This window comes from Mirounga leonina, unplaced genomic scaffold, assembly GCF_011800145.1.
Source record: "Mirounga leonina isolate KUSES-001 unplaced genomic scaffold, KU_Mleo_1.0 Mir_168, whole genome shotgun sequence".
Lineage (NCBI taxonomy): Eukaryota > Metazoa > Chordata > Mammalia > Carnivora > Phocidae > Mirounga > Mirounga leonina.
Genome location: NW_023270426.1, coordinates 36,292,446 through 36,318,053, shown reverse-complemented (window position 1 = coordinate 36,318,053; position 25,608 = coordinate 36,292,446). Strand labels below are relative to the sequence as shown.

The following is a 25,608-nucleotide window of genomic DNA, read 5'->3' as shown; positions in this document are numbered from 1 at the left end:
GTACTGTAATTTAAGCTTTTGTCCACTAGGTGTCCTCAGTTAAGTTTAAGATACCAGAATTTAACTTTTTGTTCATGAAAATTTATTTCAGTCTCTAAATACCTTAATAAAAATTAATGAAGTACCCCTTTAAATGAAATTTAAGATAATGCTTTGGAGAAATTCTTTATATATAATTGTTAGTACTGTTGGCATTTTTTAAAATTCATATAAGGTCTTTAAAAATCTATAAATACCTTTGAATGTGTAGTAGAAGATTTAAGCATTACTTGCAATTTTTGTACTACATGTAATTTTGGTGAAATAAGGATGTTTTTAATGCTTAAATTACTTTATTTTTGTTTAGTTTTATCTTTCTTTTCCCTCCTTTCCATTTTTATATTTTTTTCAAGGGTTTTGGGACTGGAGTTAAACAAAGACAGAGATGTTGAAAGGATCCATGGCAGTGGAGTTAACACCCTTGACATTGAACCTATTGAAGCAAGATAGTAAGTTTATTACACTTAAACAGTCATTTTGTTGTTGTTCAAAGTGAGATGCAGTAAAATCTTGTTTTCAGGTTACTTATGTAAAGTTTCATAAAAAGTAGTAAAATTTCTAAATTGTAGCATTTTAAGTCTGATGTTAATAATTTAAATAAATACAAAACATCACACCCTTAAAATGTTTCCAGGTAAACATTTCCAAACTACTTTATATAAATATATTCATTGTAACAGACATGGAACTTCTTTGGATACAGAGGGCTTTTAAGTGCTGGGGTGTGTGCTTTAGGTACCATTTTAAAACAGAGTTGCTACTCTGAAGGAGTCTAATGGGAAAACAAATAGAATATAAAAAGTGAAACTATATGTTGGAAGATTAAGCTTGAAGAAATCTAGACCTTTATTTGAGCTCCTCCTGGGCTTTATCACTTAGCAGCTAAGGGACCTTGAGCAATTGACCTAACCTTTTTAATTCTCAGTTGCCTTAGCTATACAATGCTAACAATAACAGCTACCTAACAAGTTTGTTGTAACTTAATTGAGATTATATGTGTAACATGATTAGCACAGGACCTGGCATATCGTAAATGGTTGCCTCTACTCCTCTTAATCAAAAATATTATCACCTATACTTTTACTCCTTTCAGTCCTTTTCCATACAACAGCTGGAGTGCTTTGAAAAATGCAAATATTGGGGCGACTGGGTGGTTCAGTCGTTAAGCGTCTGCCTTCAGCTTAGGTCATGATCCCAGGGCCCCACATCTGGCTCCCTGCTCAGCAGGAAGCCTGCTTCTCCCTCTCCCTCTCCCCCTGCTTGTGTTCCTTCTCTCTCTTTGTCTCTCTCTGTCAAATAAATAAAATCTTTAAAAAAAAGAAAAAGAAAAAAATGCAACTATGAACATGCCATCCCCCCACTTAAAACATCTTGATCCCATTATTACTCCTACAAGAAAGTTCAAAAAGCTTCATGTGGTCTGTAATTAGAACAAGTATAACAGTAACTGAAGTTTGTTGTATCATGTGTTTAGCATTGCCCCAGAGTTTTTATATTATAATGAAGTGTTATTATTATTTACATTAAAATGAACCAGACAGGTTTGAAGAATTCTGGTTTTAATTTTCAGCCACTGTCATAGTCCCACCTAGTAGTATATGGGAAACATGTACAGTGAACACATTCTCACTTTAGCACATGGTTAAATCTAAAAGATGATCAGCGATAATTCTTTTCTTCGTTCTGAACTTTTCCAGACGCAACATAACACCTCCCATTCAAGGTCAGCTGAGGGCCATTTGCTTATAAAACAATGGCACAAACAGAAAGGGATAACTGATTTCTTTTGGTCATGGGTGCTGGTGGAAAAGATATTCAGTACTACTTCTCCAGCCAGCCATTTGGAATAGAGATCATTTGTCTAAGTTGTGAAGTACATGAAGCCAGTAGGTTACCAGTTGTCAGAGTCAATGAGAAAGATGAGAAATCTGGTTTCTCAGATTATATGTGCATAAAATATGTGTGAGAAATACAGGCTGAGGAGTCTTTTTGCAGAGCATATTGAGAAGTCAAGATTCTCACTACACTTCACTGTAGTGAAGTCTGTAACTATCTCATTGGTTTGCCAAGACTTGTATTTTGCATTAAATCCTTTAGGCAGCAAAGAGAGTAATAAAAAGCAAAATATATGTTTAATGGAAAATTAAATCTTCATGTTTTTCCTAAGAAAGTCAGTGCACATATAATTTGCTCAAAATACTTTTTAGTATTTACCAACCACCATGAGAGTTGTAGTGATATCACTGAAAACCAGAAACCAGAATATACACATCTGGTAAAGAAGCATTTATTTCCAAAGTTAGGAGTTATTTTAAGAAGTCTCCCTGAAAATAATGTTTTAACAAGTGCAATTGCATAAAGTACATTTGCATATCATTCTGTGAAGCTTGAATTTTCTTTGATATCTTCTAAATTCTTCTAAATTATTGTTGTTCATCTTTAATACCAGGTTTTCTTGTCCATATTAAAACATGACGTTATATCTCTTACTGTAATTACCCTATGAACAGAATAATAACCTCACAGTTAAATAATGTCATTGTCCACAGATCCTTCAAATACAGAATCATTTAATTCCAATAGTGGTTCAGTTGTTTCAACCAATTAATAGAATCCAAGGAAAGCTTTTGGAAATCATTCTAGCAAAGATGAAGCATGTGACATTACTACAAATACAATTTAAATTCAGTTAAGATGTTCACCTGTGAATATAATTTTTTGTTTCTGCATTGAGAATACATGTGCCATGGTTAAAAAAAAAAAAAGTATTTCACAAAATTCAAATAGGAAGCAAAAATATTTTCAGAACTGGTTTTGGTATACATGTAACTCATAGTTGTGTCCAAATAAGCTGCAAAATTCTATCAATGAAAATAAAAATTGTAGTTGTTAAAATTTATAAATATTTTCCTGTATGAATACTTAGTTAACTACAAAAGTTTTGTGGTGAACACTTTAGCATGGCATTACTTGCTATCTTTTTTTACTACCCCCAATCAGATTTTTAGAACTGTTTCAGCAAAGAACTTTGAAGAATTACTTTTAAATAAACTTTATTGTTCTACAAATTGGCATTGAATTTTTCTTAAAACAAGTCTATAAATCAGTGCTACTTGGACATGCCGCTGGCTCATGAACCCTTTGTAACTGGTTGACAAGATAAGGAGCTTGTACTAGAATGTAAGTTTAGTACATCACTAAGCACACAATTTATTTTTCATAACAAGACTTTCTTAGTGAAGACAGAATTGTGTTCATGTGTGGCACAAGCCCCTCATCTTGCACTTTAACAAAGAAACTAAAGAGGGAAATATAAAAAAATTAGTGTATAACACTTAGAACAAGTATAAGTGATCAAATATCCCCACAACCCACAAAATATGGATGAGTGGGAACAAGTCATCCATATTGACAAGATCTGTGTGGTACCAGCATCTATATCAGAAGAGACAGTGAAAACCAGTGGAGCATCTAGTAGACCTGATAACTCCAAGATAACCAACGTTACTTGGAAGTTCAGCAAGCTAATTTGACTACAGGGGGTGACACTGGGAGAGGATGACCTCCTCCCAATGATTAAGGGCTTCACAGTAAGACTGGAAGGGGCTGGAGCAGTCTGGGCCCACTGATCTCTCCAGCTTATCAACTTAAGATCTCCTAAAGGGCAAAACCCTAGAGTGAGGAGAAACTGCTCAGAATAGAATCCAAACTGAGCAGTATAGGGACAATAGAAACAAAGGGAAAAGATGGCCCAGATAAAAATTGAGGAGGTGAACAGAACCAAGAAATCTCTAAAAGTGAGTTGCCATGTATTGAACATCTTATAAAAAAGGAAGAGGAAGATATTCTATAGATACAACATTTAAATATTATTCTAAACCAAGACTTCTTTCTAAAAGTTTAAGAAAATTAATTTCATATAAATATGAGCAAAATAATAGGATTAAAATCAAAGTCCATTCAAAATTAGTATAAGAACAAAGAGACTAAGTAATGCCCCTTTAGAGAGTGTAGCTGTGCCAGAAAGATATTTCTGTGAAATAGTTGAGAACTCTAACCTAATATTTTAAAACTAGCTGAAAGTCATTTTAAAAAGATACAAGATCCGAAAGAATAACATAAGTTGGAAATAAGAAAACTCAGAAATGAGATGAACAAACTCAAGAAAAAATTAGAAATAAAAGGCAAATGTTTCAGAAATGAAGACTAAAGCATAAGGAACACAAGCAAATCAATACAAGAGGTAATAGCTTAGAAAAAGAAGGTAGAGGAGAAAATCAAGAAGAAAATGGAAAAAGATAATTCAAGAGATGGGGACGTATGTGGGAGATAGAGAAGATCCAGCACACATTTAATAGGAATTCCCAGAGAAGAAACCCAAAGGAAGAGAACAGAGTCAATATTAAAGGTATAATCCAAGAAAAGTTTCCTAAAATAAATAAGATCTAAAACTAGATATAAGAGAAAGAAAATCCTGTTTTAACTAAACTGCTTTGGGGCTTTATTCCCAAAGAAATGAAGTTTCTTATCTCAGATGTTCAGAGAAATAAAATGTGACTCAAGGGTTATATATCCAGCCAGACTGATTTTCAAGTACAAAAGAACAGACAAATTGTCAATAACATACAAGAATTCAGGGCCTGTTGCTCTCATTAGCCCTTTCTTAGGAATTTACCAAAGAGTAAAATCAGAGAACCAGAATGAGTAGAGCGACAGCAACATGAGGTTTGATTATGAGCAATAAGATTAACAAATAACAATTCTTCATTTAGATATATAAATTCATAGATCTGTCTGTCTTTCCTGCTAGACTGTAGACTCTGGAAAGACAGAAAGTATGCCTGTCTTGTGGACAGTTATATTAGCAGAGTGCCTAACATATTTCAAGTGCACAAAGTTGAATAAAGTGAGTATATGTGTTTTTAATACTAAATCTAATATTTATTTATTTATTTTTATTTATTTATTTTTTAAAGATTTTATTTATTTATTTGACAGAGAGAGACACAGCGAGAGAGGGAACACAAGCAGGGGGAGTTAGAGAGGGAGAAGCAGACTCCCTGCCGAGCAGGGAGCCCAATGCAGGGCTCGATCCCAGAACCCTGGGATCATGACCTGAGCCAAAGGCAGACGCTCAACGACTGAGCCACCCAGGCGCCCCCTAAATCTAATATTTATTAATCATTTATTTTTTATGAGGCAGTATAAAACTCACTTGCATATAACTTTTATCTTTACGTCGTCTTTATGACTTAGATGAAAATGTACCCTTTTTCAGAAATGTTTGAAGGCTTAGACAGGTGAAGTAACATGCCCAGAGTCAGATAGCTAGCATCAGTAACAGCTGGTCTCACTGATTCCATTTTCACTTATCACAATTTTAATTAGGACATTAAGAATGACTTCATAATATTTTACTTTCTTAATTAAGATAGATCTTTTGCCATCTTGTTTCTTTTTGGAATTATAAAGGTGAACTTTATATGGTCACAGATTGAAACTTTCTATATTCTACAAATACTAGGTTGAGGAATTTTACTTTATAAAAAATCTTTATTAATGAAGATTTACTCTGTATTTGTGGGCATAATACATTTGGGTGTTTGTGGATCAGTATATAATAAATGAAGTACATAAAATGACAAATTAATGTGAACTTTTTTATTATTAGCATGTTATCAGGTGGTTCAGATGGTGTGATTGTACTTTATGATCTTGAGAACTCCAGCAGACAACCTTATTACACATGTAAAGCAGTGTGTTCCGTTGGCAGGTGTGTATTAAAAATGTAATTCATGAATTTATAAACATTTTAATACTTTTTGCTTCAAATGCAAAACATGAAAATAGCAGTCATATGATTGTCTCAGGCAGCTTGTTCAAATGTCACATTTCACATGGATATCCTTTGACATTTTCTTGAAAATAAAAAGTTTTGATTATGTCCTTTTGTTGTATACCTACTTAGCACACCGCAGTAACTAATCATAGTTTTTAGTACCACTTAGCATAAAATTTATTTATGTCTTTCAGCTAATTATAAACAAAAATTATATTTTTCAAATTATATTCATTGAACAAAAAGATTAATGGCTAGAAGCAGTAAATATACTGGCAGTCCTTCACCATACACACACATATACACACCTATACACAACCATCTTATCTCTCTACTTACTCAAAGCTGTCTAACTTAACATACCTCTCTTTGTCTTAAGTCTCCTGACTATTCTTTACTGCCTTTCCAGTCTTGTGAGAATTATTTTTAAGTGTCTAGAAAGATGTTTTGTGACTGTTGTAATTTGTTCATAATGGCTACTTAATTCTTCCTTGTCGCCTGTATCTGATCCAATATTGAGCACAGCTTTGAGTTAACAGGAAGAAAGGGTGTTAGGAAAATGCTTTCAAGAGGAAAAATTTCATGAACATTTAATGTCAACAATCACTCTGTATTAAAGCTGTTCCCAAAGCACTAGAATAGGTACATAAGTCCATGGAGTATTTGGGAGGAGATTTGCGATTGTTTCTTGGCTCTGGTGCTTCACTTTGGAAATAAAGATTTGGGACACTCTTTCTCTGAACCTCAGATTATTTTGTTTCAGAGATAATTATACCTGTCCTGTCATTCTTGTAAGGTTTTTATGAGTCTTAAATGAAATGTTGTCTTTTAAAAAGCATGTTAAAAACCATAAGGCCACTCTGTAAAGCAATATAATTATAGGGACACTTGGTACACAAAGATAACACTCAAATAGTCTGAAACTTGGTTTCTAAGAGGCTTACACCATTTTATACTCTCACTCCACTTGTACCAAAAAAAAACCCCTAAATTCTAAAGTGTAAGATAGTCATATTAATTAATTCATTTAGTTCATTTTCTTCTTTTATCTTAGCTAACATTTTAACATTGTTTAATTTGTTACATATCAAAATAATATTTTCATATATACCACATGCTATCTAATGTTATTCCTGAGGAACTGTGATTTACTTTTCTGGTAGTTAAAGTCAAGTAAATGCTTAGTGTATCAATCTTTTGCTTTACCATGACATTCTTCTTGGATTCACTCTCTGTCTTTAAAAGCATAACTTTGAATGTAAATGGGCATACAGTGAGCATGTTTGCAAAATGAGTTAAAGTAGCATTTTTTATATCTGAAGACTTTATAATCTAACTTTACAAAATAATTTCACTAAAAATTTTTAGTTAATATGGCTTAGAGTGTTTGCTGATATTTATTTTTGCTTTACTTAATGCATATGTTCTTAGGCACCAAAAAGATTCCCTTTCTGTACCAAAATCCTCATTAAATGTGAATGAGAATAACAGGTCATACCTGGTAAGATAATAATATAATATTTTGTCCTATTCTTAAATTTACATTTAAAATATAAATGAGCTTTTGTTTTTAATCACTACATTAAAGATTTGTTTTACTATAACTGGAAAATCTTGGTATATATGAAGGTTCTTAGGAGCAAATAGAAATCAGTTCTCCTTATTTTAAGCAGAAATTTACTGGAAAGATATTTAGTATCTCATATAACTGGCGGGAAGGTAGGGGAATAAAATGTGGAAAGGAGCAGAAGGTAAGAGAAACTAAGGCAAAGACAACAGTTGGAGTCCACCACAGGAACAATTTAGTTTGGGTTCTGCTACATGTCACCAACACAGACTCTCAACTTCATGACTATGAATAATTGTTAAATATCCCTGAGTTTTGCATTACTAGCTGGAGTTTTAGAGTCCCAGGCAGGTTTGGGAAGCTTAAACCATACGTCCATGCCCTTACTGCCAAGGGAGAGGGAAAGAGAATGTCTGGAGTCCCTAGCTTTCTGTAACAAGAAGCAATAAAATAAGGGAGATGTCCCCCAGATAGGAGGAGTTTGGATCCAACTTAAAAAAAAAAAAGTTCCAAGTATCTACTCCACAACCAAAAAGGCAAGTATCCACTACACAACCAAAATGTAATCATCCCTTTCCCCAAAGGTGATAGATCCTCAGTCTACTTAATTACCATATCCAGTTCCAGTTCAAGATAATGTCCATTTTTTCACTAGTTTTACATGATCTTTTATCAAATTATGCAACCCGTGGACTCAGTTTGTTGTTAACCTATATAAAATAATGGAGGCAAGAGAGAGAAAGAAAAGGGAAATCAGTTAAAATATATAAATTATACATGACATAGAAAGGAATAATGGATAGACACTATAGTCCTTCTTTTTTGCAGCTCTGTCAATGCCAGACTAACACTTTAAGGCTTTACTTCATGTTCTCATTCATTCAAGTGCTTAAGGTACTTCATCCTGTATTGATCCAAACCACCTTAAGGAATCAGAACTCATGATGGTCCTATCTGTGTAGGATTGCAATAGTCTTCTGTTAACTTTTGTTTGTTTATTTTGTTTTGGAAAATTTCCAGCATATACAAAAGAGGAGAGTAGTATAGTGAATTATGTACCCATCACACAGCTTCAACAACTATCAGTCATAACCAATCTTGTTTCATCTCTAACCCCACCCACCCACTGAGGATTATCCCAGAAGCATTTTTTTTTCATTCATTATTGTTTATATCTCTAAAAATAGAGACTTTATTATCTCACACAATAATTCCTCATATTAAATATCCACTTGGTGTTCAGATTTCCATCATTGTCTTATAAGGGTTAGTTAACAGCCAGTTTTTGTGAATTAAAATTTAGTAAAGTGACACATATACTGTATTTATCACCGGTTCAGAGCATATACTGCTTCCTTTAGGACAGCATGTCACCCTTACAAGGTAGTGTATTATAGCTGATATCATAGCTTGAGTCTTCAACAGATCATGCTTCTACAGGTAATGGGTTACATAAGAGTGGTGCCTTGAACATCTACCAATTAATTGCATTCTTTTGTCATTGAGTAAGTTCCTTGATCAGAAGCAATATTGCGTGGGATACCATGGAACTATGTGAGGCATTCAACAATTCTAAGAATGATAATACTGATAAATGGTACTTGGGAAAAGCATATCTAAAACCAGAATGGGTATCTCTTCCAGTATGGAAAAATCACTGCCCCCCTCCGTGAAGAGGTTCAGTGTAGCTGGCTACTTTCTCCAGGCTCAAATACAGAAATAGGAAGTCTCCCATTTAATAAGCCTTAGTAGGAAGCGGGCCTCCACATTATACTACAGAAGCCTGAAACTAGAGGTGCCTGGACATTGTCCTCTGGAGAGCTGGGATGCAGGCCTGTGATCTAGGTTTGGCCATTCATATTGTCCTACTTGAGACTGCTACCTGTTAATACAGATCAGTACTGAAACTCACGTAAATCAAGTATTTCTAAATTTTGATGGCTGTTTTGTAGAAACCATCCTGATGTTCACAAATACAGCGTGGAGACTGTACAGTGGTATCCTCATGACACCGGCATGTTCACATCAAGCTCATTTGATAAAACTCTGAAAGTGTGGGATACAAATACATTGCAAGTAAGTATATTAAAACCTTTCCAAATAGCTCTAGAAGATGAAGGAGAATTGAACCCTAAGCCATTTTAGCGTGATTATTTGCTAAGATGTTATGTATGTGTTGGTTGAGGAGAGCTAGACTGCTTGAGTCCACATCTTGGCTTGACTAGCTCTGTGACATTAGGCAAGTGACTACACCTCTGTGTGTTTCAATTTCCTCACCTGTGAATGGGGATAGTGACTGTATCTTATAGAATGGTTGTAAATATGTTGACATATGTAAAGTACCTAGAACAGTGGTTAGCGTATAGTAAGTGCTCAAAAAATATTAGTTATTATTATCATCTTAATTATTTGAAAATTATTGTCTAGTGATCTAAGGAAGAAAATTGGATTTATCTTCTATTGACCTAAAACCTTAAAGGAAAGGAAAGTTACTAATATTATTGCTTAGTAAAGGTAGACACTAAATAATAAAGGTAGATAATAAAAGTGGCTCCTGGGTGGCTCAGTCGGTTAAGCGTCTGCCTTCGGCCCAGGTCATGATCCCAGGGTCCTGGGATTGAGCCCCGCATTGGGCTCCCCGCTCGGCGGGAAGCCTGCTTCTCCCTCTCCCTCTGCCTGCTGCTCTGCCTGCTTGTGCTCTCTCTCTCTCTCTGTCAAAGAGATAAATAAAATCTTTAGAAAAAAGATAGATAACAAAAAATAATTTTTATGATATTTGGTTAAAATTTATATTTCTAGTGCTAATCCTTTCCCTGAACTCTAGTCCCATATGTCTCTACCTGTCTACTGAACCTCTCTTATTTGAATATAGGATAATCTCCTCAAATATAATATGTTCCGAATTGAACATGATCACTCCTCACATCACTTAGTCCTCAAATCTTAGCAATTCTTTCTTTAAACTCTCCCATATTTTCTTCTCTTTCTCTCACCAACACTATACATCTAAACTACTCCTAAAAACTCGTAATTGGTATTCCTGCAGTACTTTGTTCCCATATTTTCCATGGTAAGTTCTACCCCAGAATTAACCATATTATAAAGTGGTTTCATTGTGTCTCTACCCAAAACCTCTAGGGACTTCCATTGTCTAAATTCATCCTGGTGTTCTAAATTCCCCCAACCCCAACCCCTACTCCCTCAACCTTAGCTTCTACCTCTTTTCCACCTAAATTATTTGCTGTCTCTAAATTGATCTCCTTTTCTCTTCTGATCACCTCTTGATTGTATTATAGTACCTTCCTCCAGTTCCTTTCCCTATGCAACTTTTTTCGTCCCTTAATTGTCCAAATTTTATACCCTTTAACCAACATCTCCACATTTTGTGTTTCCCCTCTCCCCCACCAATCCCTCATAACCACCACTTTATTCTGTTTCTATGAGTTTGACTTTTGTAGATTTCACATATAAGTGATATACAATAGTTATCATTCTCTGACTTACTTCACTTAGCATAATGCCCTTAAGGTCTATCTATGTTGTCGTAAATGGCAAGATACCCTTCTTTCTTGTGGCTGAATAATATTCCATAGTACAAAAATACCATATCTTCTTTGTCTCTTCATACACTCATGGACACTTAGGTTGTTTCCATGACTTGGCTATAATAAATATAAAATAAATATAATAAATAATGATGCAGTGACTATGGAGGTGAAGATATCTCTTCAAGATAGTGACTTTGTTTCCCTTGGATATATATCCAGAGGTGGAGTTGCTGGATCATAAGGTAGTTCTGTTTTTAATTTTTTGAGAAACCTCCATACTGGTTTCCACAGTGGCTGTACCAATTCACATTTCCACCAACAGTGCACAAGGGTTCTCTTTTCTCCAAACCCTCACCAACACTTGTTATCTCTTGTCTTTTTGATAATCGCCATTCTAACAAGTGAGAGGTGACAGCTCACTGTGGTTCTGATTTGCATTTCCCTGATGATTAGTGATGTTGAGTACTTTCTCATGTACCTGTTGGCCATTTGTGTGTCTTCTTTGGAAAAATGCCTATTCACTTCCTCTGCCCATTTTTAAATTGGAGAGTTAATGGTTTTTTGGCTATTGAATTGTATGAGTTCTTTATATATTTTGGATATTAACCCCATATCAGACACATGATTTGCAAATTTTTTCTCCCATTCAGCACGTTGTCTTTTTATCTTGTTGATGGTTTCCTTTGCTGTGCAGAAGTTTTTAGTTTGATGTATAGTTCCACTTGTTTATTTTCCCTTTGTTGCCTTTGTTTTAGGTGTCAAATCCAAAAAATCATCACTCAGATACTGGTAACAGGGAGCTTACTGCTTTTGTTTTCTTCTAGGAGTTTTATGGTTTCAGGTCTTACATTCAAGTCTTTAATAGTTTTTAAGGACTTATTTGGAGCCCAACTCACGACCCTGAAATCAAGAGTTGGACACTTAGGGTGCCTGGGTGGCTCAGTCAGTTGGGCATCTGCCTTCGGCTCAGGTCATGATCTCGGGGTCCTGGGATCAAGCCCTGCATCGGGCTCCCTGCTTAGTGGGGGGCCTACTTCTCCCTCTGCCTGTCCCCACTGTTCATGCTCTCTCTCTCTCTCAGATCAATAAATAAATAAATCTTTAAAAAAGAGTTGGACACTTAACCAACTTAGCCACCCAGGCACTCCTCAAGTCTTTAACCTATTTTGTAATTTATTTTTGTATGTGGTGTAAGAAAGTGATCCAGTTTCATTCTTTTGCCTATTGCTGTCTGATTTTCCTAATACTATTTCATGAAGAGACTATCCTTTCCCCATTTACACTCTTGGCTCCTCCTCTTATTGACCATATCTGCATGAGTTTATTTCTGGGCTCTCTATCCTGTTCTGTTGATCAGTGTGTTTGTTTTTATTCCAATACCATATTGTTTTGATTACTATAATTTTGTAAAATAGTTTGAAATCAAGAGGTATGATACCTGTAGCTTTTTTCTTCTTTCTCAAGATTGCTTTAGCTATTTGGGATTGGTGTTCCATACAAATTTTAAGATTTTTTTTTTCTGTTTCTGTAAACATGCCATTGGAATTTTGATAGCACTTACACTGAATCTGCAGGTTGCTTTCGGTAGTATGGACATTTTAACAGTGTTAACACTCGCAATCCGTGAGCATGGAATATCCTTTCATTTATTTGTGTCTTCGGTTTCTTTCATCAATATCTGATAGTTTACAGTATACATATCTTTTACCAACTTAGTTAAATTTATTTCTAGGTATTCTATTCCTTTTGATGCAGCTGTAAGTGGGATTATTTTCTTAATCTCTCTTTTGATAATTCATTATTGGTGTATAGAAACACAACAGATTTTTATATATTGATTTTATATCTTTCAGCTTTATTGAATTTATTAGTTCAAAGAGGTGTTTGGTGGAGTCTTTGGGGTTTTCTATACATATTATCATGTTATCTGCAAATAGAGACAGTTCAAATTCTTCCTTCCCAGTTTTTATGCTTTTTTTCCTTGTTTCATTGCCCTGGTTAGGACTTCTTTTTCTTTTTTTCTTTTTTTTTTTTAAGTTTCATTTATTTATTTTAGAGAGCGAGAGAGAGAGAGCATGAGCAGGAGGGGCAGAGGGAGAGGAAGGGAGAGAATCCTCAAGCATACTCCGCACTGAGCATGGACCCCGACATGGGGCTCCATCCCGTGACCCTGAGATCGTGACCTGAGCCGAAACCTAGAGTTGGAAGCTTAATTGTGCCACCCAGGACTTCTAATGCCAAGTTGATAAAAGTGGTGAGGTACTGGCATCTTTGTCTTGTTCCTCATCTTAGAGGAAAAAACGATCTTAGAGGAGAAACTTTTAAGTTTCTCATTGTTGAAGAAGAGATGAAATTAGCTTGTGGGCTTACCACCTATCTATCTGTGTATGTGTGCTGTGTGTGTGTGTATTCTTTATTATGTTGAGATACTTTGCCTTTATATTTAGTTTGTCAAAAAATGCATCATACTTTATAATAAAAGTCAATCTTCATTTCTGATTCTTCAAAAATTCTTAACATACTAGGAACAGCAGGGAAATTCCTTAATTTGGTAAGGTCTATCTCTTTTTTAAAAACACACCTAAAGCAAATATTTTGTTTGTTGGTAAATTATTGAAAGCTTTCCCTTTGAGTTATCTCTATTATCCCCTCTGTTTAACATTATATGGGAAGTCCTAGGCAGTACAATAAGGCAAAAAAAAGAAATGAAAGGAATTTAAACTGTCATTCACAGATCACATGATTATGAGCATAGGAAATTCAAAAGAATCTCTAGCCAATTATTAAAATTAATATGAGTAAACTTAGCAAAGTTGCTGGATATAAGGTCAGTTGCATTTCTGAATTTTACACACAACAAATTATGAATTTTGAAAGTAGTATCATTGACAATTGCATCAGAAATCATCATATTCCTAGTAAGAAAGTGAAAAGTATACAAGACCACTCAACACCACACAGAAAACTATAGAATATTAATGACACAAGATTTAAATAAATGGTGGGATATACTATATTCAGGAATTAGAAGGCTCAGTATCGTAAAGATACCAGTTTTACCCAGAGTGATCTATAGAATCAGTGCATTTCTAATCAATATATTCACAGGATTCTTTTATGGAAGTGGACTGACTAAGACTTACCATAAATTTAATTACACTAAATGGTGTGATATCAGTACAAGTGAAAAAAACAAAGAGTGGAACAGGATAATCAGGAAACACACCTATACATACACCATCATTTGATTTATGACACAAGTAACACTGCAGTGCACTGGGGAAGTGATGGCCTTTTCCACAGATTGTGCTGGATCAACTAGGTATCCATATAAAAAAAACACCTAATCTTTACCATACCCCACAACAGACAGAAAAGAAATCTACCAATTTCAGGTAAATGACAGGTATAAAAATATAAAAGAAAACAATAAGACTTAGAGGAAAAAAAAACAGAAAATATCTTCGTGGTTCAAGATAGGTAAAAACACAAAAGGTTTAAACGAAAAAGAGAAAGATTGATAAATTGAACTACATTAAGATTAGAAAGCTCTATTCATCAAAAAACATAAAGACAGTAAAAAAGTAAGCCGTGAAGTAGGGTATATATGACAGATGCATACATCTTTAAAAAGACATATATAACTTATAAAAAATGGAAAATTAAAAGACTGGAAGCCCATAGAGAACTAGGCAGCAGAACGTTTTTTTAAAGATTTTATTTATTTGAGAGTGAGAGAGAGAGACAGAGAAAGAGAGCAAGGGAGGGGAAGGAAGAAGGACAAGCAGACTCCACGCTGCGCATAGAGCCCAACATGGGGCTCTATCCCAGGACCCTGAGTTCAGGATCAGAAATCAAGAGTCAGGTGCTCAACCAACTGAGCCACCCAGGTGCCCCTAGGCAAAACATTTGCTTAGACACTTCATAAAAGAGGATATCTAAATAACCAATAAATAAATACATTCAACTTTATTAATTGAGCATCTGGATATTTTAATTAAATCCACAACGAGGTACCTCTGTATATCCTCCAGAATAGCTCAAATTAAAGGGTCTGATAAAAATAACAAGTGTATCTGTTGCTGATGAGATTACAGTTGGTACACATATTTGGTATCAACTGAGGCCAAATATGTGGGCTTCTTGTTATCCAGAAGATACACTTTTGAGTATATAAATGCATACGTATGTGTGCCAAGGGACATTTACAAGAATGTTCATAGCAGCACTATTCATGATAACCAAAAACTGGAGAAAATCCAAATGTCCATTAACAGTCAAATGAAATCTGATATATTTTACATTGGAATACTATGCAGCAATGGCAAGGGAACACTCACTACTATATCAACAAAATGTATAATTTTACATAATAATGAACAAAATAACCATACACAAAAGAGTACTTCATATATAATTCCTATTCAAAAATTGGCAAAACTAATCTAAAGTGATAGAGGTCAGTATGGTGGTTCTCTTTCTTGGTGAGGGTTGAAAGGGTGTAGGGAGCCTTTTGGGGGTGTTAGTAAGATAATGTTTGTAACATTCTATGTTATAATGTAGGTGGTGGTTACTTTGTGAAAATTCACACTGAAAATTCACTGAGCTGTATACTTATGATCTATATACTTTTCTGTATGTTTATTACTTAACACTTCAGTTAAAAATGTGGTTTAAAAATTAATAAGCCATACATTTGCATTTTCTTTGATTAACATTGACTTCTTTTTAAAACTCTACGAAAAGACATCTTGATTTCAAATTTTCTTTAGAACATAAATGTTTTGGGGTTTTTTCAAAGATTTTTTAAAATTTATTTATTTGACAGAGAGATAGCGCAAGTAGGCAGAGCGGCAGGCAGAGGGAAAGGGAGAAGCAGGCTCTCTGCTGAGCAGGGAGCCCGATGTGGGGCTCAATCCCAGGACCCTGGGATCATGACCTGAGCCGAAGGCAGCCGCTTAACCGACTGAGCCACCCAAGCGCCCCAGAACATAAATGCTTTTGCCAACTCAAAATAGTGTTTCATGGGGGTGCCTGGCTGGCTCAGTCAGTAGAGCATGTGACTTTTGATCTTGGGGTTGTAAATTTGAGCCCCACGTTGGGTGGAGAGATTACTTAAAAAAGTAATATTTCATGAATTCATAGTTCTATCTGAAATAGACAAAGCATTTTATTGATAAGAACTTTGAAAGTATTCAATAAGAAATAATTTCTTGTGCATCTGCTAGGTACAAAGAAAAATAAGGAAGGCATGATATTGTCCTTTTTCCACATCTATCCCTGCCACTAATTTTTCCTATTAATGTACATATTATATATCTATCATAGTTTCACTTCATCTGAGCTTTCCATAAATGTGTTTAAAGCTTGAGCACATGATATGGCTTAAAGGAATATCTTCTCTAGAGACTTCTCTGTTACACATTAGGGTAAAGAACAACTTTTTCTCATTCTGAGTTTTCTTAGAATTTTGCATAATGGAACAAAAATCAGAAAATACAGATGTCAGTATCCAGCCCATGTTCTTTAGAAATGAGTTAAGATTCTTGAATATATTCAACAGTATGTATTCAATTTCTGTTACATGTTAAAGCTGGGGATTCAATGGCAAGCAAAATAAACATTGTCCCTGCCCTATGGCAAGGAGTTTCAGTTTAGCAAGGAAAACAAATGATTAAACAAGAAATAATAGTGAAGTCCAAAAGGAACTATAACGATGAAAGTGTACAGTATTTTAGCAGGATCACCTAACCTATGGAGAATCAGGGAGGGCTTTCTAGAGTAAGTGGTCCTCTGGCTTTTGGCTGAGATGAAGGATGGAGAGTAGAAATTGGCCAAGTCCAAAGAAGGAGGATAAGAGTTCTAGTCAGAGGGAACAACATGAGAAAACTCTTTGGGGTAACAGTGAATGTGACATTTTAAAAACTGAAAGGTGCTCACAATGGCTAGAGTGCCAAAGGACAGTAGCCAGAGATAAAGCCAAAAGGTAAGCAGTGTCTGTATCATGAGGGGCCTTATTAATTTTATTAAGTAGGTTGAATATTTTCCTAGGGGAAAAAGCAAGATTTTGAAGAGTCTAAGCGGTGGCCAAAAATGAAAACATCAAATTGCCATTTTAGGTGAAAGAGTCTGGATATGTTGCCAGTTGGTTGGAAGGTAGCAAGAGGAGAGTCAAAGAGACCAGGGAGGAGGTTGCAGTAATCCAAGCAGGAGTCAGTAGATCATGGCTTGACTAGGGTAATGGCAATGGAATAGATAGATATGAGAGGATTACAGAGAATTGACAGGAGTTGCAAGTTGATTAGCTCTCAGAAATAGTGAAAAATCAAGAATTTCAGGGAAATGCAAATCAAACCCACAGTGAGATAACCATTTCATACCTTTTAGGATTGCTGTAATCAAAAAGACAATAACAAGTATTGAGTAGGATGTGGATAAACTGGAACAATCATAAATTACTGGTGGGAATGTAAAATGGTATAGCGGTTTTGGAAAACAGTCTGAAAAGGTTAAACATAGATTTAGCACATGACCCAGCAATTCCACTCCTGTGTGTGTACCCAAAGCAAAGTGAAAACATAACTTCACACAAAACTTGTACACAAATGTTCATAGTGGCATTATTCAAAATGACCAAAGAGTGAAAACAAATAAACTGATTCATCAGTTGATGAATGGGTAGCCATCAAATGGAGTATTATTCAGCAATAGAGAAAAGTGAAGTACTGATAACAAGCTAAGTGAAATGAAACATGCTAAGTGAAATGAAAAAAGAAAATGTGTTAAATGAAAGATTGCAAAAGACCACAGATTGTATAATTCCATCTCTGAAACATCAAGAAATAGGCTAATATATAGAGACAGAAAGTAGATTAGTGGTTTCCTAGGGAGAGGGTAGGAAGAAATGGGGAGTGCCTGCTGATGGGAATGGCGTTTCTTTTTGGGGTGATAAAAATGTTCTAAAATTGATTTTGGTGATGATTGCACAACTCTGTGAGTATACTAAAAACCATTAAAGTACATACTTTGAATGAGTGAATTGTATGGTATGTCAACTATAGCTCAATAAAGGTATTATTTAAAAAGACCAAGAATTATTCTTAAGTTCTCTATGTTGGGCAGTTGGGTAGAGTATAATTGTTATTTACTAAGACAGAGAAAGATTAGGAGGTATTGAGTTCAATTTTAGATTTGTTAAATTTGAAGGATTCACAGGAAATCCAAAAGAAGATAATCCAGGAAGTGAGCTATACGTATCTGGTATTTAAGAATGTGGTCTACACAGAAAATACAGACTTGTGTCACCACCATATAGGTGGCAGTTGAAGAGAAGAGTGCATAGAACAAAACCTTTAGGAAGACCAAGATTAATAGGACAGGAAAAGGAACAACAAAGCTTGCAAAAGACATAAAGAGGAGTAGCCAGAGAGAATAAGAGGAAAATCAGGAGTATGTGATAGAATGGAACCAGTGAAAGAGATTGTTTTAAGGAAGATGGAGTAATCAGCTGTGTTGAATGTTACTGACAGGTTAGGTAAGATGGGGTCTATACTTGGTGACGGCCGGTATCAGTGATATGGGAAGAGTAGTGTGAATGGGAGTAGTGGAGATAAAAATAAGATTACGGTGACTTGAGAAATATGTGGGAGATAAATTAGAGCCAAAATTTGGATTCAAAGAGGAAGAAAGAAGATTAATTAGGGATATAGGATGAAAGGTTTTTGTTTTCTTGTCTTGAGGAAAGGGTTGCTGTTAAGATGAAAGAAACATGAACATTTTTTAATGCTGATGGGAATGAGCTAGTAGGGAGGGAGAGTATATACATATCCTGGAGATAGAGGAGGTAATGTGTAGCATGAGATTTTTAACAGTGCTGAGGGTCATCTGAACACAGGTAGGGGTATTAACTTTAAATATGAGGAAGGATGATTTTTCCATGATAATAGGAACAAAGAAGGAGAAGGATAAATGGAAGCAAATGTGTTTGTAGGTTTGTTGATAAGATATTCAAGGAATTCTCATTGAATGACTTCCTGTTTTCTCTTTGTAATCAAAGATCAGATCACCTGTTATGACCGACTGGTGATGTTTATGGAGAGTGGGGAAGTTTGAAATAGCAGTGAATATTGCAGAGAATAGTAGTGAAATATAATAGGATATAATAGGACTGGCAGTGAGTACTGAAAGCCCAGTTGAGATGAAAGATCTTTTATAGTGATGCCAGTTTGCTTTACTGTAAGATTCTCTTCTCTTGGGTTAAAGTAGAGGTCAGCTTACTAAGCAGCCCATAGGCCAAGTCTGGTCCCCTGGCCTCTTTTTGCAAATAAAATGTTATTTCTTGTCTATGGCTGTTTTGACACTACAGTGGCAGAAATAAGTAGTTGGAAATGACAGAAATGAGTAGTAGTCCTCAAAGCCTAAAATATTTACAGCCTTACCTTACAGAAAAAGTTTGCTGACCTCTGGTGTAGATCAGTGTGGATACAGGTGCAGAGAAGGCAGACATTTGGAGTCATGTGGGGTTGAAGTCTTGACAGAGTGAAAGAATTAATGACAAAGGAGTTGAAGATATGGTGGATGAAGTATTGAACCTCAGTATCCACACCAAGGAAGGAAAAAGAGCAAAGACAGGAGGAACTGATAGGAGTTTCGGGTTTTATTTGGATGTCTTGGAAGTAGTTGGGAAAAACTAAGCTGAAAATGGTAGAAGATTGTGGTCATACATTACATATGTGAAATGTATGATTTTGAAGGAAGAGTGAGTGTAGGTGATGAGAGTGCTGGGATATGGTAGCTAAGGTTGAATGGGACCGAGAGGCAGAGCACTAGCTAGATCACCTGTGTAGATGATGAAGTTCCCCAGACTGGAGTGGAGAGGAAGATGGTGAGCCAGGTGGTTGTCTTTTCTTCATCTCTTGAATTTATTAGAGAAAAGCTGTTTCTCTCACAAAAGGGACAGAGTGCAATAAATAACATAGGATTTATTTTTTTTTAAAGATTTTATTTATTCATGAGAGAGAGAGGCAGAGGCAGAGGGAGAAGCAGGCTCCTCATGGAGCAGGAAGCCAATGCGGGACTGGATTCCAGGACCCTGCGATCAGGACCTGAGCTGAAAGCAGACACTTAACCTACAGAACCACCCAGGCACCTCAATAGCATAGGATTTAAAATTAACAGGTTTTTGAGGGTATCACATTCCTTTTTTTAAATTTTATTTTATTATGTTAATCACCATACAATATATCATTAGTTTTTGATGTAGTGATCCACGATTCATTGTTTTCATATAACACCCAGTGCTCCATCAGTACGTGCCCTCCTTAATACCCATCACCAGGCTAACCCATCCCCCCCCACCCCCCTCCCCTCTAGAACCCTCAGTTTGTTTCTCAGAGTCCATAGTCTCTCGTGGTTAGTCTCCCCCTCCGAGTTGCCCCCCTTCATTTTTCCCTTCCTGCTATCTTCTTCTTTTTCTTTTTTTTAACATATAATGTATTATTTGTTTCAGAGGTACAAGTCTGTGATTCATCAGTCTTACACAATTCACATTCCTATGTGTTTGACTTCAAATAAATTGCTAACAGTCATTCAGAAATTGGTAACAGTGTAGAAATAAGTAAATAGAATGTTTACTGCTTTTGTGACTATAATTAGAACTTACAATTTTTAAATGTCTTTTGATTATCAGACGGCAGATGTATTTAATTTTGAAGAAACCGTTTATAGTCATCATATGTCTCCAGTTGCCACCAAGCACTGTTTGGTAGCAGGTTTGTACCTGTACTCTTTTGCTTTTCAACATATTGAAACTTGCTCCCTTTTAATACCTAGTTAGTTTTGATATAGACATTTCAACCCAGATGAATATCACAATTTAAAAAAAAAAACCTCAAGTATATGCTATATTTACATTCAATTTTATTGGTATTATGCAGATCAGGCACTGTGCTAGTGGCTAGGATTCAAAGATTAAGAAAGCACATTTCTGTTCCCTAAGGAGTTAATTTTCAGCCACCGAAGTTTCAAAAATTTTACATGAACAAAATTTGGCAACTTTTTCAATTCAACATAATAAAAAAATGGAAATTATTTTCTTTTCTCTAAGATTGTGTTATTCAAATTAAACATCCATTTTTTATGAAAGCACCTACAACAAGAATTTTCATGTGTGAGGAAGAAAAAATGTTTTTCTGGTATCTGGTATCAGGTCCCTAGGATTCCATTATTTGTTTGGCACTGCATGAACATCTTCACCTGCAGATACCAGTCAGCTGCATCATCTGCAGGAAAGAGCTAGACACTAGCTTGTCCTCGAGGTCCACTCAGTCTGTGTCCAGAGTCTCTGGAAGTATATGATTAATATGGACAGACTGAGGCATTAAGTAAAATTATTTGATATAATAAAATAGCATAGAATTGTAGCAATGCAGATTTCCTGGTTTTGATACTCTAATATAGTTACCTAACATAACAATGGTTGGGACAACATGGGTAAAGGGTACACAGGGTCTCTCTGTCCTATCTTTGCAGCTTTCTCTGAATCTATAATTATTTCAAAATTAAACATTAGAACATAATGCAATAATAGAGCTCTCTTAGTACCTTGCGTAACTGCAATTACATTTGCTAATTATAAACATTAAAAATGATTTGAAGTATATTTTTAGCATACTCTTTTTATATTTCTGTGTAGATGCAGAGAAGATATCATGATTCATAAGGTAGTTTCTTGTTTCCTTTTGGTGATGATTTATAATAAAATTATCTTAAACCATTTTTGTTTTTGTTTTTACAGTTGGTACTAGAGGGCCCAAAGTACAACTTTGTGACTTAAAGTCTGGATCCTGTTCCCACATTTTACAGGGTATTTTTTTTTTTATTTGAAACAACAACTACTTTGAGTAAACTGTTCAATAAAAAGAAACATTACTAACAATGTATTCTTTGTAACTGACATGACTGATGTATTTTGTGCTAGCTGTTAAAAGTCAACAGGGAAATAAAGATCCTTCTGTGCATTATTCTTATAAAACTGAACTATTGAGGAGACATTTATATAAACAATAGCCATAGGGTAAACTCAAAAGATATGGAAAGTCTAGCTGAAAACCTTATCTTATTTCTACATTAAAAAAAAAATTATTTATGAAACTTACATTGGTACATTTGTCTTATGAGCATTGTTTAGTATTGTTCTCGCTAAGTAAACATTCTTAATATTTAGGTGCTTTTTTTTCCTGAATGCAAATATTTTAGAAAAAGCTATTAAAATAATATTTTGGTTAAGATATATTAATTTGAATATTTTTGCTACTTTGCTATCAATATTAGACCATCGATTCTAAATAATGGAAAGATGGCTTATAATTCAGAAATTTAGATTTCTATTCATCCCTGAGAAACACATAATATATCAAGAGAATTTGGTGAAATGGGTAACATTTGTTTTACATTGTCATGAATCTCTAATAATATAAGTTAGGTAGATGAAAATATCTACTTTGAATAGTTCATTTAGGCAAAAGTGAATTAAAATGCTGAAGTCAATTATTCTATGAAAGTATCACCTGTGCTTTCTAGAAAAAAATTTTTATCCAAGTGCTTTCTACAATCATGAATTTTACAAAAATTTCTATTATAACTTTCTGAAAAGTTAGAAACCATTTTTATACTCTAGAATGTTTAATTTGTATGGTTTGTTGCAGTGGTTTTTTGTGGTAGATACAAGTAAACAAGCTTAAGCTGTATTACTTAACAGTGGATTCACTTTTTAATCTAACAGCTGTATTAAAAAAGAAAGACTCACTTGCTCTTTCCAATGTGAAGCCAGGCCATTTATAATGGGATAACATGTAAGAAATGCCCCACAGACTTCATATTAATATTTAAACGTAGATTATTATATATGTGAAAAAGTGATGATCATATCAATTTATTTTTAATATTTAGTCTTCACTTTCTTCAAAATCAGACATATTACACTGTATCTTTTGATTTTTCAACTATTTTTTTTTTTAATTTTATTTATTTATTTGACAGAGACACAGCGAGAGAGGGAACACAAGCAGGGGGAGTGGGAGAGGGAGAAGCAGGCTTCCCCATGGAGCAGGGAGCCCGATGCGGGGCTCGATCCCAGGACCCTGGGACCATGACCTGAGCCGAAGGCAGACGCTCAACGACTGAGCCACCCAGGCGCCCCTGATTTTTCAACTATTTTACAAGACTTTTCATACAGTTATATTTGCAGGTCACAGACAAGAAATAATGGCAGTTTCCTGGTCACCACGTTGTGAATATGTCTTGGCAACTGCAAGGTAACATGCAAATTATTTGGTTTTGAAGTTGATAATTAATGATAAAAATTTTGAAAATACTTTTTTATAAGATGCATATTTAGTTATTAATTAGGCCCTTTAAATAATTGAGTTACTGTTTTTTAGTCCTATCACTACATATCTTGAAGGTGCTCACCTTTTAAAACAGAGAAAACAAGAGAATCTCTAGCAATGCAAATTTGCTAGTACTACCCATAAAAAAACTGTGTTGTCATTTTTTTCTACCCAAGTATAAGACTTACTTTTAAAACAGTAGCATTTCATTTTCTTTAATACAGATTATTTTGAATCTGATTCAACATTTATTCCTTGATTCAATTTAATAATATTTAATGATGACCGCCTACCTTGAGCCAAGCAGTTTAGTCCCCAGAGAAGCTTCTGTTAATAGTTTACAGAATGTGATACTGAGATCTATGCTTTCTGAAGTAGAACAAGTCTAGAATGTAGCTGTTAGAAGGCTGCCTAAAGAGGTGTGAAGGTGAAAAGCTAGGTGCTGGTTGTGGGTCCATGATAGGGCGAATTTATATTGTTCATGCCTAACTTGGTTTTCCTCAAACCATGGGGAAGCTAAGAGGCTTTCAGTTCTCAGAATACCACAGGAATTTGAATCAGTATGAGAATGGACCTAGTAATCAATGCTAGTAATCAGGTAAGTCCAAATCTTATCTGTTTCAGAAAGTACTTAAATCCTCAGACTCATCCCATTGCAGACTTTTTCCCCAGCTGGAAAGAAAGAAAATCATTTTGAAAATGGGAAATGCTAGCTTTTTGCTTGCTATTCTAATTGGCTAGATTTGATGGTGAACTGTGAAAAGAATCAAGACTATAGGAAGAGATAAGCCCTGTATCTATGAAAAAAATAGATTTATAAGTTAGAAATAGGCTTATAAAGTACATTGTATTGCTCTTTCTAATTAAAGGGGCCTGGATAAACCCAATTTGTTAGAATATTGTTGAGGTCTTTTTTGAGAACATGATAGCATTAGTTAAACTGATTTATATTTTCTTTAGGAGTAGTTGAAATTGAAATTGATATGTGGTCATTGTTTTTTGCCTTTATTCTTTTCACTTACTTCAGGTAAAATAAAAGTAAGTGCCAGATTTCTAAGAGACATTAAAGTTAGTTCTTGTATATCTGGTAAAGATTGATTTGAGTATAGGAAACCAAATATAAATGTATTGTCCTTATTACTCACCTTAATTTTTTTATATAAAAAGGAAACACCAAATTCATGCCAAATGAATTCTTAAAGTAAAATTAGTTAGCTGCTTGGTTGTCTAGAAAACATTTGAATAACAAACAATAGAAAGGATGTAGTAACAAACTTGCTAAGGGACAAACTCCAAACTATCTAGTTTTGGCAGAGGAACCATTAAAAACAAAATAAAAATCAGCAGAATTCTGTTCTTGTGATCTAAAAAAGTTACCCTTTTTTTGGCTATTTTTTTCACTGCTTTTTGCTACTACTGATTTTGAATATTTGATGAAAAGGCAAAAGTTCAACAACCCAAAAGTACAAATATATTTGCACTAATATACTGAGACTTCTGTGTGCCGTAATACTGTAAAGGTAGGTGAAGAGTACAGTCACTGTCCTAGCTATATATGTCAATGTAACATTTATTTCTTCTTAGTGCTGACAGTAGAGTAAAATTATGGGATGTGAGAAGAGCATCAGGATGTTTAATTACTCTTGATCAGCATAATGGAAAAAAGTCACAAGCTGTTGAATCAGGTAATGAAGAATACATTAATATAGAAATATGCCAATGATAGTATTTTTATATTAAAAATTTTTAATTGAAACCAAGTAATTAATGTATATTGACAAGTTGCAAATTTTATGATTTAAAAAATGGCATTCACAATAAATTGATTTCTAAAAATACATAACTAAATTATGGTTGTCTTTCTTCAAGATACAAAGAAGTATGACATTTATCTACCCCTAAATTTTCAAATGCAGAAACTTTTCTGAATTAATTTGTTACTTTTTTTCCTCCAGTGAAGTCAACTAATACAAATTCATTGCCACGTTAGGAAGCTACAATAAATCGAAGGAATAGTAACATTTTGTGGCCATTGTATGAAAATAGAATTTGCAAATTGTGTTAAATGTGTCAGCTGCTATCCAGGTGATAAAGTACCTCAATTGCTTTTTTCCAATAGAATTCAATTCCTTTTTTTTAAAAGATTTTATTTACTTATTTGAGAGAGAGAGAGTGCGCATGCATGCGTTTACAAGCAGGCGTTGGGCAGAGGGAGAAGGAGAGAGA

At 34.7% G+C, this 25,608-nt stretch overlaps 1 protein-coding gene across 5 annotated transcripts in view; it reads left to right on the top strand.

Moving 5' to 3' along the window:
- Nucleotides 1-25,608, top strand: part of ERCC8 (ERCC excision repair 8, CSA ubiquitin ligase complex subunit) — a 51,829-nt gene that overhangs the window by 8,814 nt on the left and 17,407 nt on the right. For 4 of the 5 annotated variants that reach the window (XM_035014491.1, XM_035014490.1, XM_035014487.1 and 1 more), the window contains exons 2-8: nucleotides 393-488; nucleotides 5,711-5,812; nucleotides 9,398-9,521; nucleotides 20,682-20,763; nucleotides 21,789-21,857; nucleotides 23,229-23,307; nucleotides 24,967-25,067. In XM_035014491.1, coding sequence (XP_034870382.1) covers nucleotides 393-488; nucleotides 5,711-5,812; nucleotides 9,398-9,521; nucleotides 20,682-20,763; nucleotides 21,789-21,857; nucleotides 23,229-23,307; nucleotides 24,967-25,067 — 653 coding nt within the window. The remainder of the gene's footprint in view (nucleotides 1-392; nucleotides 489-5,710; nucleotides 5,813-9,397; nucleotides 9,522-20,681; nucleotides 20,764-21,788; nucleotides 21,858-23,228; nucleotides 23,308-24,966; nucleotides 25,068-25,608) is intronic. The other variant, XM_035014488.1, reaches the window with a different exon arrangement.